The sequence below is a fragment of the Oryctolagus cuniculus genome, chromosome 6 (assembly GCF_964237555.1).
Source record: "Oryctolagus cuniculus chromosome 6, mOryCun1.1, whole genome shotgun sequence".
Taxonomy (NCBI): Eukaryota; Metazoa; Chordata; class Mammalia; order Lagomorpha; family Leporidae; genus Oryctolagus; species Oryctolagus cuniculus.
In genome coordinates this window covers 102,149,946-102,162,422 of record NC_091437.1, presented here as the reverse complement: position 1 = coordinate 102,162,422, position 12,477 = coordinate 102,149,946, and the positions used below count along the sequence as shown (strand labels likewise).

At 38.9% G+C, this 12,477-nt stretch overlaps 1 protein-coding gene across 3 annotated transcripts in view; it reads left to right on the top strand.

The window, feature by feature from the left end:
* The window catches only part of PEX2 (peroxisomal biogenesis factor 2), a 754,438-nt gene that overhangs the window by 481,362 nt on the left and 260,599 nt on the right, over positions 1–12,477 (top strand). Inside the window, exon 4 of one of the 3 annotated variants that reach the window (XM_070075245.1) lies at positions 8,389–10,797. The exons of the other annotated variants lie outside the window; for them this stretch is intronic. Within the exon in view, the coding sequence (XP_069931346.1) occupies positions 8,389–9,752 (1,364 nt within the window). The 3' untranslated portion in view covers positions 9,753–10,797. Of the gene's footprint in view, positions 1–8,388; positions 10,798–12,477 lie in introns of those variants that run through there. 3 annotated transcript variants of the gene reach the window in all.

Below are 12,477 nucleotides of genomic sequence, written 5' to 3'. Positions count from 1 at the left end.
CTCTTTCCAGTGTGCTCAAACTCAACTTTTCACCAGGGTTCCTTTCTTCTGCTAACAAGTATGCTCACCTCTTCCTCCCCTCCCCCAATTTTGTCCCTCCCCTTGTTTCTAAATTGACTTCCCTCAGCCTTGATTCCCTGAACCATATTGTCTCATCTTTCTGCACTTGCTTTCTTCCCTGCATTATCCCTTATTCTTTCTTCATTATCATCCAGCTCCACACTCATTACACTATTGAAGCCTACCTCTTAAGAACAAGAGTGTCAAATTGTTAAGTCAACAACAGGAGTCACTGTGTGCTTACTCCTCATGTAGGATCTCTGTCCTTAATGTGTAGTTCAATGTGAATTAATGCTATAACTAGTACTGAAATAGTATTTTACACTTTATGTTCTGTGTGGGTGCAAACTGATGAAATCTTTACTTAATATATGCTAAATTGATCTTCTGTATATAAAGATAATTGAAAATAAATCTTGATGTGAATGGAAGGGGAGAGGGAGTGGGATATGGGAGGGTTGCAGGTGGGAGGGAAGTTATGGGGGGGAAAAGCCATTGTAATCCATAAACTGTACTTTGGAAAATTATATTTACTAAATAAAAGTTTAAAAGAAAAAAGAAATTCACTGCTTAAAATGGAATTCCTACCAAGGTGAATTTGCCATTTTTGATTTTAACTATACCTTTTGAGTGAAAGCAAGAGGGAGAAAACATCTCTTCATTTCTATACCACAGCATCCTTTCAAACTGACTTTGTCCTCTTCTAACCTGTAGGAAGAAAAGGAATGGTAGCCACAAATCAAAGATAAACAGTTTGATTCTTTAATAAAATAAATAATTTAATTCTTGGTTTTTGAGTTTCCATAGCCTAAGTATTGCAGATGTAAATTTGGGAAATTTCTTAGAATGATTTCAATGACAGTATCATTATCATTTAAAGCACAATTTTAGAACTTCTTTGTATATACTACTCCAATAAATTCCTTAATTATAAGCATCAGTGTTCTCTTCAAAATTTTCCTCTTATTTACTTCTCTGCAGCAAGCTATACACTTCTAATATTCCTGAAATATCTTTTCTCTTTGGCACATAAATTCTGCTTTTTTTTCTTTCTAACTACTTTCATTTAGTTTAGTTTACTACTCTTCTTTTTTTGAAAAACTAATTTCCACCAGTGTTCTATCCTAACTCTTCTTATTGGACATAGTCTCCTCAGTACACCTCATTTTATTCATTTCCCAATGTAATTAAATAATTGTATGTTTAAAGACATAATATTATCACAATTATTTCCTGGCCAGTTTTCCTCAACAGAGAATGAATTTCTTAAATTTGGGGGCTCAGGTCTTATGATCTGTATTACCAACTCCACTTGAAGTCTTGGCTCAAAGTTGAGTGGAAATTCAACAGATGACTGCCTGCATGAATGAAAAGTTGCATGTGATTAAAGAAAGCATGGCCTTCCTTCTCTGAACCCGTATGAAAAAGAAACTAGAGAAAGGTTGAAAAAAATTGAATTTGGATGTTCAGGTAGCTAATACCACATGATCTTCATTTTTCTTGAGAATAATAGATTAGAAAGCTTTGAGAAACTGAGGACTATGAGTCCTAAACTGAGGACTAAGCGTCTAAAACAGCCAGTATGCTAAATATACCCTGCCACAGAAAGCTGCTAGAAAGTATCTATAGGTTAAAGTCGGATTTTATAAACTCACTAAGAAAGTCCCAGTCACCACAGTTCTGGACTTTTTCAGTAACTCACTTCTGCCTGAATGCAGAATGAAAAAAAAAAAAAAAGAGATAATGGATTTGGCCAACATTTCGGGACTGGGTATTTGTGTGTCTGTGTGTGTGTGTGTATATATACATACATATATATATATATATATAGGGACTGATAAATTAACATCTGAAGTTCAAGAGAGCATTAAAGATCAGCTAATATGGGAAGACAATAGATGTGTCCTTTGAAAGACAATTGTGATATTTTTTCTAAAAATTTTCCTTTTTCAAGTAGACAAATTAATATGACGTAAGTCCAACCTTCTGAGAATCACTACCTAGGTCCTTTGTAAAAATATCACTCATACCAATAGGTACTTGATGACTTAATCTAACTCAATTGGATATATATTCTTTTTTTTCTGTTTTTTTTTTTTATTTTTATTTTTATTTTTTGCTTTCAAACTTTTATTTAATGAATATAAATTTCCAAAGTACAGCTTATGGATTACAATGGCTTCCCCCCCATAACGTCCCTCCCACCCGCAACCCTCCCCTTTCCCACTCCCTCTCCCCTTCCATTCACATCAAGATTCATTTTCGATTCTCTTTATATACAGAAGATCAGTTTAGCATACATTAAGTAAAGATTTCAACAGTTTGCTCCCACACAGAAACATACAGTGAAAAATACTGTTTGAGTACTAGTTATAGCATTAAATCTTAATGTACAGCACACTAAGGACAAAGATCCTACATGAGGAGTTAAGTGCACAGTGACTCCTGTTGTTGACTTAACAAATATTCTTAAAAGTTTGTATAAGCATAAAATTACAAGTTTTAGTTCCCTAAGGCAAGCAAACCTCCTTTGAAATTTTCTTCAAAAAACATTCTGCTATTGCTATAATTGTCCTTCTGATACTCATTCAGTGATGTATCTGCATGTAAAAAATTCCAATGGTAGTCAGTGCCGTGGTGCAATGAGTTAAGTCACTGTAGTGACAGCATCTCATTTAGTCATGGATTCAGGTCTAGGCTGTTCCACTTCCAATTCAATTCCCTGCTGATGCACCTGGGAAAGCAGCAGAAGATGGTCCAAGTGCTTGGGACCCTGTACCTACTTGGGAGTCCTGAATGAAGCTCCATGCTCCCGGTTTGAACCTGGCCCAGCCCTGGTCATTGTGGCCATTTGAGGAGTGAACCAGTGGATCACAGATCTCTCTCCTCTCTCTGTCTCTCCCTCTCTTGCTATAGCTTTGATTTAATAAATTTGAATTTGATAAATTCCACTTGCTTGACAATAATCAATAGCTAGAGATTGTAATACTTTCCAATTATTATATTTAAAACAATCTAATTCCATGGATAGGCTAGATTCAGGTAGCTACTCTATTTGAAATAGTACCAATTAAAACACTCAACATGTTTTAATAATCAATTTATACTATAAATTGAATAATTATAAAGTGAATAATCAATATGATATAATATGAAAGTGCTAGGGATAGGGGTGGTGTTGTGACATAGCAGCCTGCAATGAATGCATCCCATATGAGTGCAGGTTTGAGTCCTGGCTGTTCAACTTCCAATCCAGCTCCCTGCTATTGGTTTGGGCCTTGATCACCCATGCTGGAGATCTGGATGAGGCCTGGCTTAGCCCCACAGCCACTGTGGCCATCTAGGAAGGTACCCAGCAGGTGGAAGGTCTCTCTCTCTGAATCTCCCTGTCTCTGTGATTCTGCCTTTCAAATAAATAAAGTTCTTTTTTTTTCCCAGAGAACCACTGACATTCAGCCATAAAGCTGATACATTAAAAGCAATTATAGTAAACACTAGGGAATCTTTTTTTTAAAGATTTATTTTATTTGGCGGAGCCAAGATGGCGGAATAGTGAGGGCGCGCACCGATAGTCCGGGAAAATTTAGTTTAATAAAAGGGGAGTTACGGTAGCCTCAGAAAAAAGAACCAGGAAAATATTGCAGACAAAACTCTTCTGGATCCAGTGGGCGTGAATCGGAGGACCTACTGGGAGAACAAGGTCGCCCACCGCGCGCGAAAGCCGAACCGCAGGACCGAGCCGCGGGACTGAGCCGCGGAAGCCGAGCCGAGGGACGGAGCTGCGCAAGCTGCAGGGTCTGCGCGCAAGTGCTCGAAGGGGAGTGCAACAGCGGGGAGACTTGGGAAGTCCAGGGCTCCGAGTCCACACATCGGCGCTGGAAGGGGAGCAGACCTGCGTGGAGAGCGTGGGAGCCCACAGTTCGGGACATCAGCGGCAGACTCAACACACCAGCGCTGGAACGCGAGGTGAGCCGAACCTCAATAACCCGAGACACCGGCAGGCAAGCGGAGAGAGGAGACTAGAGGGAACGACCCCCGGGGCGGGGGGGACTTCACCAAGCTAACTGGAAGAGAGAGAGAGGGAAAAAAAAAAAGGTGACTGGTATGGACACGGGTTTCTCTCTCTCCGCTCACCTCTCAAGGGCGAGCAAGACAAAGAGCAGGCGCCATCTTGGACATACATCATAAGCAGAGCGACCTCAGGTCTGCACCGGCCCTGAACCTAGCAGTAAAACCTGACTCTGGGTGGGGCGAATTAACAGGAGATTAGGACTTAGTAAATTTATGGTGCTACTGAACTGAGACTATGAAAAAAGAGACGGGGGGGGGAGAGAACTCACGGAATTCACGTGAGCACTCTCCAGAGACGCTACAATTCCGTAACTTTGGCAACCCAGTGGGAGACTGAAGGAGAATTTGAGCCCACTCTAAGGGCCGAACAGATTCCCTGTGTGGTCCTTGGGAAAGAGCTTCTGATCTCTGGCTCCTGTGGGTATATCATTTGCCTGCTAACTACCTCCAACTTTGTTCAGCTGTGCAGAATAACTTCCCTGTTGAATCAAAAAAAAAAAGAGAGAGAGAGAGAGAGAGAGGTTTACCACGCCTAACCTGGGAGTGTCACCTTTGGCACACCAAACAGAGCTCTCAGGCCACACCCATCTCAAGCCCTAAGGCTCCATCAAAAACAGATAGTCCACTTAATCTAGAGTCATAGTATAACAAGAAAAAGCACCACAGTGAAGAAACCAAATATCTCCAATATGACAAATAACAAACGCAAAAACCAAGGTAATAAAGACAAGGAAGTCACCATGAAGCCCTCAAATGAAAAAGACACCCCAATTCAAGATTATGAGGATGATGACATAGAAGAAATGCAAGAAGCAGATCTCAAAAAATTGATAAGAACATTAAGAAGTTCTCAAAAACAAATTCTTGAACTACAGAAATCCTTAATGGACAAGATAGAAAATCTCTCTCGTGAAAATGAAATATTAAGGAGGAATCAAAATGAAACGAAACAACTAGTACAACAGGAAACTGGGATAGTGACTGAAGTGAAGAATTCAATAGATCAAATGAAAAACACAATAGAGAGCCTTACAAACAGAATGGGAGAAGCAGAAGAGAGAATTTCGGACTTAGAAGACAGAGAACAGGAAAGGATACAGTCAGACCAAAGAAAAGAAGAGGAAATTAGAAATCTGAAACATATTGTCGGGAATCTTCAGGATACTATTAAAAAACCCAACATTCGGGTTCTAGGAGTTCCTGAAGGCATGGAGAGGGAGAAAGGATTAGAAGGCCTTTTTAGTGAGATATTAGCAGAAAATTTCCCAGGTTTGGAGAAGGACAGAGAAATCCTAGTACAGGAAGCTCACAGAACCCCTAATAAACACGACCAAAAGAGACCCTCACCACGGCACGTTGTAATTAAACTCTCCACAGTGAAACATAAAGAAAAGATCCTAAAATGTGCAAGAGAGAAACGTCAGATTACTCTCAGAGGATCTCCAATCAGACTCACAGCTGACTTCTCACCAGAAACTCTACAAGCTAGGAGGGAATGGCAAGATATAGCCCAGGTACTAAGAGAGAACAACTGCCAGCCCAGAATATTATACCCTGCAAAGCTATCATTTGTGAATGAAGGTGAAATAAAGACTTTTCATAACAAACAGAAATTGAAAGAATTTGTTGCCACTCGTCCAGCCCTACAAAAGATGCTTAAAGATGTGTTACACACAGAAACAAAGAAACACGGTCATCAATATGAAAGAAGGTAAAGGAAGGAAACCAAGGAAGGAAAGCTCACAGCAAAAGATCACAGGGAATTCAAAGCATATATTAGAACTTATCTTTGGCAAATGGCAGGGCAAAGTTACCACTTATCATTAGTCACATTGAACGTGAATGGCCTGAACTGTCCAGTTAAAAGACACCGTTTGGCTGATTGGGTTAAAAAACAAAACCCATCTATTTGCTGCTTACAAGAAACACATCTTTCCAACAAAGATCCATACAGACTGAAAGTGAAAGGCTGGAAAAAGATATACCATGCCAACAGAAATGAAAAAAGAGCAGGCGTAGCCATCTTAATATCAGACACCATAAACTTTACCACAAAAACCATTAAGAGAGACAAAGAGGGACACTACATAATGATTAAGGGATCAATTCAACAGGAAGACATAACAATTATCAATGTATATGCACCTAACTACAGGGCACCGGTTTATCTAAAAGATTTGTTAACGGACTTAAAGGGAGACTTAGACCCCAATACAATAGTACTGGGGGACTTCAATACTCCACTCTCAGAAATAGACAGATCAATAGGACAGAAGATCAACAAGGATACAGTAGATTTAAACGACACTATAGCCCAAATGGATCTAACAGATATATACAGAACTTTCAATCCTACAGCTAAAGATTATACATTCTTCTCAGCAGTACATGGAACCTTCTCTAGGATTGACCACATACTAGGCCATAAAGCAAGTCTCAGCAAATTCAAAAGAATTAGAATCATACCATGCAGCTTCTCAGACCATAAAGGAATGAAGTTGGAAATGAACAACTCAGGAATCCCTAGAGCATACGCAAACACATGGAGATTGAACAACATGCTCCTGAATGAACAATGGGTCATAGAAGAAATCAAAAGAGAAATCAAAAACTTTCTGGAAGTAAATGAGGATAACAGCACAACATACCAAAACTTATGGGACGCAGCAAAAGCAGTGTTAAGAGGAAAGTTTATATCAATAGGTGCCTACATCAAGAAATTGGAAAGGCACCAAATAGATGAGCTTTCTATTCACCTCAAGGATCTAGAAAACCTACAGCAAACCAGACCCAAATCTAGTAGGAGAAGAGAAATAATTAAAATCAGAGAAGAAATCAACAGGATTGAATCAAGAAAAACATTACAAAAAATCAGCCAAACGAGGAGCTGGTTTTTTGAAAAAATAAACAAAATTGACACCCCATTGGCCCAACTAACTAAAAAAAGAAGAGAAAAGACCCAAATCAATAAAATCAGAGATGAAAAAGGAAATGTAACAACAGACACCACAGAAATAAAAAGAATCATCAGAAATTACTACAAGGACTTGTATGCCAGCAAACAGGGAAACCTACCAGAAATGGATAGATTCCTGGACACATGCAACCTACCTAAATTGAACCAGGAAGACATCGAAAACCTAAACAGACCCATAACTGAGACAGAAATTGAAACAGTAATAAAGGCCCTCCCAACAAAGAAAAGCCCAGGACCAGATGGATTCACTGCTGAATTCTACCAGACATTTAAAGAAGAACTAACTCCAATTCTTCTCAAACTATTCAGAACAATTGAAGAAGAGGGAATCCTCCCAAATTCTTTCTATGAAGCCAGCATCACCTTAATTCCTAAGCCGGGAAAAGATGCAGCACTGAAAGAGAATTACAGACCAATATCCCTGATGAACATAGATGCAAAAATCCTCAATAAAATTCTTGCCAATAGAATACAACAACACATCAGAAAGATCATCCACCCAGACCAAGTGGGATTTATCCCTGGTATGCAGGGATGGTTTAATGTGCGCAAGACAATCAATGTGATACACCACATTAACAGACTGCAGAAGAAAAACCATATGATTCTCTCAATAGATGCCGAGAAAGCATTTGATAAAATACAACACCCGTTCATGATGAAAACTCTAAGCAAACTGGGTTTGGAAGGAACATTCCTCAATACAATCAAAGCAATCTATGAAAAACCCACAGCCAACATCCTATTGAATGGGGAAAAGTTGGAAGCATTTCCACTGAGATCTGGGACCAGACAGGGATGTCCACTCTCACCACTGCTATTCAATATAGTTCTGGAGGTTCTAGCCAGAGCTATTAGGCAAGAAAAAGAAATTAAAGGGATACAAATTGGGAAGGAAGAACTCAAACTATCCCTCTTTGCAGATGACATGATTCTTTATTTAGGGGACCCAAAGAACTCTACCAAGAGACTATTGGAACTCATAGAAGAGTTTGGCAAAGTAGCAGGGTATAAAATCAATGCACAAAAATCAACAGCCTTTGTATACACAGACAATGCCATGGCTGAGGAAGAAATTCTAAGATCAATCCCATTCACAATAGCTACAAAAACAATCAAATACCTTGGAATAAACTTAACCAAGGATGTTAAAGATCTCTACGATGAAAATTACAAAACCTTAAAGAAAGAAATAGAAGAGGATACCAAGAAATGGAAAAATCTGCCATGCTCATGGATTGGAAGAATCAATATCATCAAAATGTCCATTCTCCCAAAAGCAATTTATAGATTCAATGCAATACCAATCAAGATACCGAAGACCTTCTTCTCAGATCTGGAAAAATTGGTGCTGAAATTTATATGGAGGCACAAGAGACCTCGAATAGCTAAAGCAATCTTGTACAACAAAAACAAAGCCGGAGGCATCACAATACCAGATTTCAGGACATACTACAGGGCAGTTGTAATCGAAACAGCATGGTACTGGTACAGAAACAGAAGGATAGACCAATGGAACAGAATTGAAATACCAGAAATCAACCCAAACATCTACAGCCAACTTATATTTGATCAAGGATCTAAAACTAATTCCTGGAGCAAGGACAGTCTATTCAATAAATGGTGCTGGGAAAATTGGATTTCCACGTGCAGAATCATGAAGCAAGACCCCTACCTTACACCTTACACAAAAATCCACTCAACATGGATTAAAGACCTAAATCTACGACCTGACACCATCAAGTTACTAGAGAACATTGGAGAAACCCTTCAAGATATTGGCACAGGCAAAGAGTTTCTGGAAAAGACCCGGGAGGCACAGGCAGTCAAAGCCAAAATTAACTATTGGGATTGCATCAAATTGAGAAGTTTCTGTACTGCAAAAGAAACAGTCAGGAGAGTGAAGAGACAACCGTCAGAATGGGAAAAAATATTTGCAAACTATGCAACAGATAAAGGGTTAATAACCAGAATCTACAAAGAGATCAAGAAACTCCACAAAAACAAAACCAACAACCCAATTAAGAGATGGGCCAAGGACCTCAATAGACATTTTTCAAAAGAGGAAATCCAAATGGCCAACAGGCACATGAAAAAATGTTCAAGGTCATTAGCAATCAGAGAAATGCAAATCAAAACCACAATGAGGTTCCACCTCACCCCGGTTAGAATGGCTCACATACAGAAATCTACCAACAACAGATGCTGGCGAGGATGTGGGGAAAAAGGGACACTAACCCACTGTTGGTGGGAATGCAAACTGGTTAAGCCACTATGGAAATCAGTCTGGAGATTCCTCAGAAACCTGAAGATAACCCTACCGTTCGACCCAGCCATCCCACTCCTTGGAATTTACCCAAAGGAATTTAAATTGGCAAACAAAAAAGCAGTCTGCAGCCTAATGTTTATTGCAGCACAATTCACAATAGCTAAGACCTGGAACCAACCTAAATGCCCATCAACGGTAGACTGGATAAAGAAATTATGGGATATGTACTCTTTAGAATACTATACTGCAGTAAGAAACAACGAAATCCAGTCATTTGCAACAAAATGGAGGAATCTGGAACACATCATGCTGAGTGAAATAAGCCAGTCCCAAAGGGACAAATACCATATGTTCTCCCTGATCGGTGACAACTGACTGAACACCAAAATGGAAACTTGTTGAAGTGAAAGGGACTCTATGGGAAACGGTGACTTGATCAGCATAGCCCTGACTGTTAATCAACAACTTAATACATTATCCCTCTTAGTAGTTTTTTTGTCTGTTCTACTTAATATGACTGATTCAATTCTGTAATTAATACACAGTTATTCTTAAGTGTTGAAATTTAACTGAAATGTGATCCCTGTTAAACATAAGAGTAGGAATAAGAGAGGGAAGAGATATATAATTTGGGACATGCTCAAGCTGACTTGCCCCAAATGGTAGAGTTAGAAACATACCAGGGGACTCCAATTTAATCCCATCAAGGTGGCATGTACCAATGCCATCTCACTAGTCCAAGTGATCAATTTCAGTTCGCAATTGATCATAATGAAAGGACTAAGAGTCAAAGGGAGCACATAAGCAAGTCTAGTACCTGCTAACACTAACCGATAGAATAAATAAAGGGGAGAGTGATCCAACATGGGAAGTGAGATACTCAGCAGACTCATAGAATGGCAGATGCCCTAAATAGCACTCTGGCCTCAGAATCAGCCCTAAAGGCATTCAGATCTGGCTGAAAAGCCCATGAGAGTATTTCAGGCATGGAAAGCCAAGACACTCTGGCAAAAGATCTCTGTGAGTGAGATCCCAGTGGAAAGAACAGGTCTTCAAAGAAGGAGGTACCTTTCTCTGAAGGGAGGAGAGAACCTCCACTTTGACTATGACCTTGTCTAAACAAGATAAGAGTCGGAGAACTCAAGGGGCTTCCATAGCCTTGGAAACTCATGACTGGAGCATAGGGAGATTACTGATGCCATAGACAGGAGTGTCAATTGGTAAAGTCAACAACAGGAGTCACTGTGCACTTACTCCTCATGTAGGATCTCTGTCCTTAATGTGCTGTGCATTGAGATTTAATGCTATAATGAGTACTCAAATAATATATTTCACTTTGTGTTTCTATGGGGGTGCAAACTGTTGAAATCTTTACTTAATGCATACTAAACTGATCCTCTGTAAAAAAAAAAAAAAAAAAAAAAAAAAGAAAAGAAAAGAAACTATCAACTCCCAACTTGACTCTCACTGGGATTAAACATGACAATAGGTCTGATCTGATTTCATCATCATTAAAAAAAATCATCTATTATTTTTCACTTTATGTTTCTGTGTGGGAGCAAACTGTTGAAATCCTTACTTAATGTATACTAAGCTGATCTTCTGTATATTAAGATAATCGAAAATGAATCTTGATGTGAATGGAAGGGGAGAGGGAGTGGGAAAGGGGAGGGATGTGGGTGAGACGGTATGGGGGGGAAGCCATAGTAATCCATTATTCGTACTTTGGAAACGTATATTCATTAAATAAAAGTTAAAAAAAAAAAGATTTATTTTATTTATTTGAAAGACAGAATTATACAGAGAGAGAAGGAGAGGCAGAGAGAGAGGTCCTCCATCTGCTGGCTCACTCCCCAGATGGCTGCAATGGCTGGAGCTGTGCCGATCTGAAACCAGGACCCAGGAGCCTCTTCCGGGTCTCCCACATGGGCACAGGGGCCCAAGGACTTGGGCCATCCTCCACTGCTATCCCAGGCCACAGCAGAGAGCTGAATTGGAGGAGGAGCAGCTGGGACTCGAACCAGTGCCCATGTGGGATGCCGGCGCTTCAGGCCAGGGCCTCAACCCGCTGTGCCACAGCGTCAGCCCCAGTGGAATCTTTATAATTCTGTTGTTGGAGACAGTTTTTATGCTGAGTACCTTATTTCCAATTATAGCCATTCTGAAGATATGAAAGAAAACAATATTGGATCCGATTCTCCCTTACATGATATAGGAAGTTTTAAAAAAGCAAGACACGCCTAGAACTTAATAAGTGAATGGATGACTTATTATTTTTATTCACAATATTTTTCTTTTTAAAAATTCCCATATAATGTTTTGTATTTGATTTGGGATGTAGATTTTGGAAGAAGTTTTTGGTGGTGTGGTGGGAAAGGGAAGGAAGATGGTCATTTGGGCATGTGAAGTTATTATGTGGAAGAAGACCAGAAGTAGAGCAGTGGTGATTTGGGTCATAGCATAGTATCTTCCCTGTGAGACAGGGTTCAGCCTCTCTCAGGATTCCTTTTTTCTAAACCTCCTTTTCTTCTACACTTCAAAATCAAAGGAAGGACCAAAAATTTTCTTCTATTCATCAAAACATGAGATGAACAAAATTTGGAGTCTCAATTGTTTTTATAATAAAAGAGTTAATATTACATGACAGAGGTACTTGCGGATTTAAATTGCTTATTGCAGAGAATTTGATATAACTGAGTCAGTATATAATATTATATACATATTTTCTAAAAATATAGTAGGTTCACTTGAAATTTAAAAGTATTCAAATATTTAGTTTTCATTTTTACACATTTTTATTCTAAAATATTATCAAATTAAGAGAATTTATCACATGAAGCTAAATTTGATAATCCAGATAAAACCTGATAATCCAGGTAAAAGGGGTGGGACTCATGAAATTAAAACAGACCCATGAAATCATAAATGTTTTTATTAAAATAATTCCATAAAAAGCATTATATAACTTTGAAAATTAAAGCACAAACAAAATATGAATAAATTTATCTTATTTGATATGGTACCATCAGGTAGAGAAGAGACATGCTTTACATACAAAAGAGTGCACACAAAAAATCTAACTGCATACTCTTTTCCATTT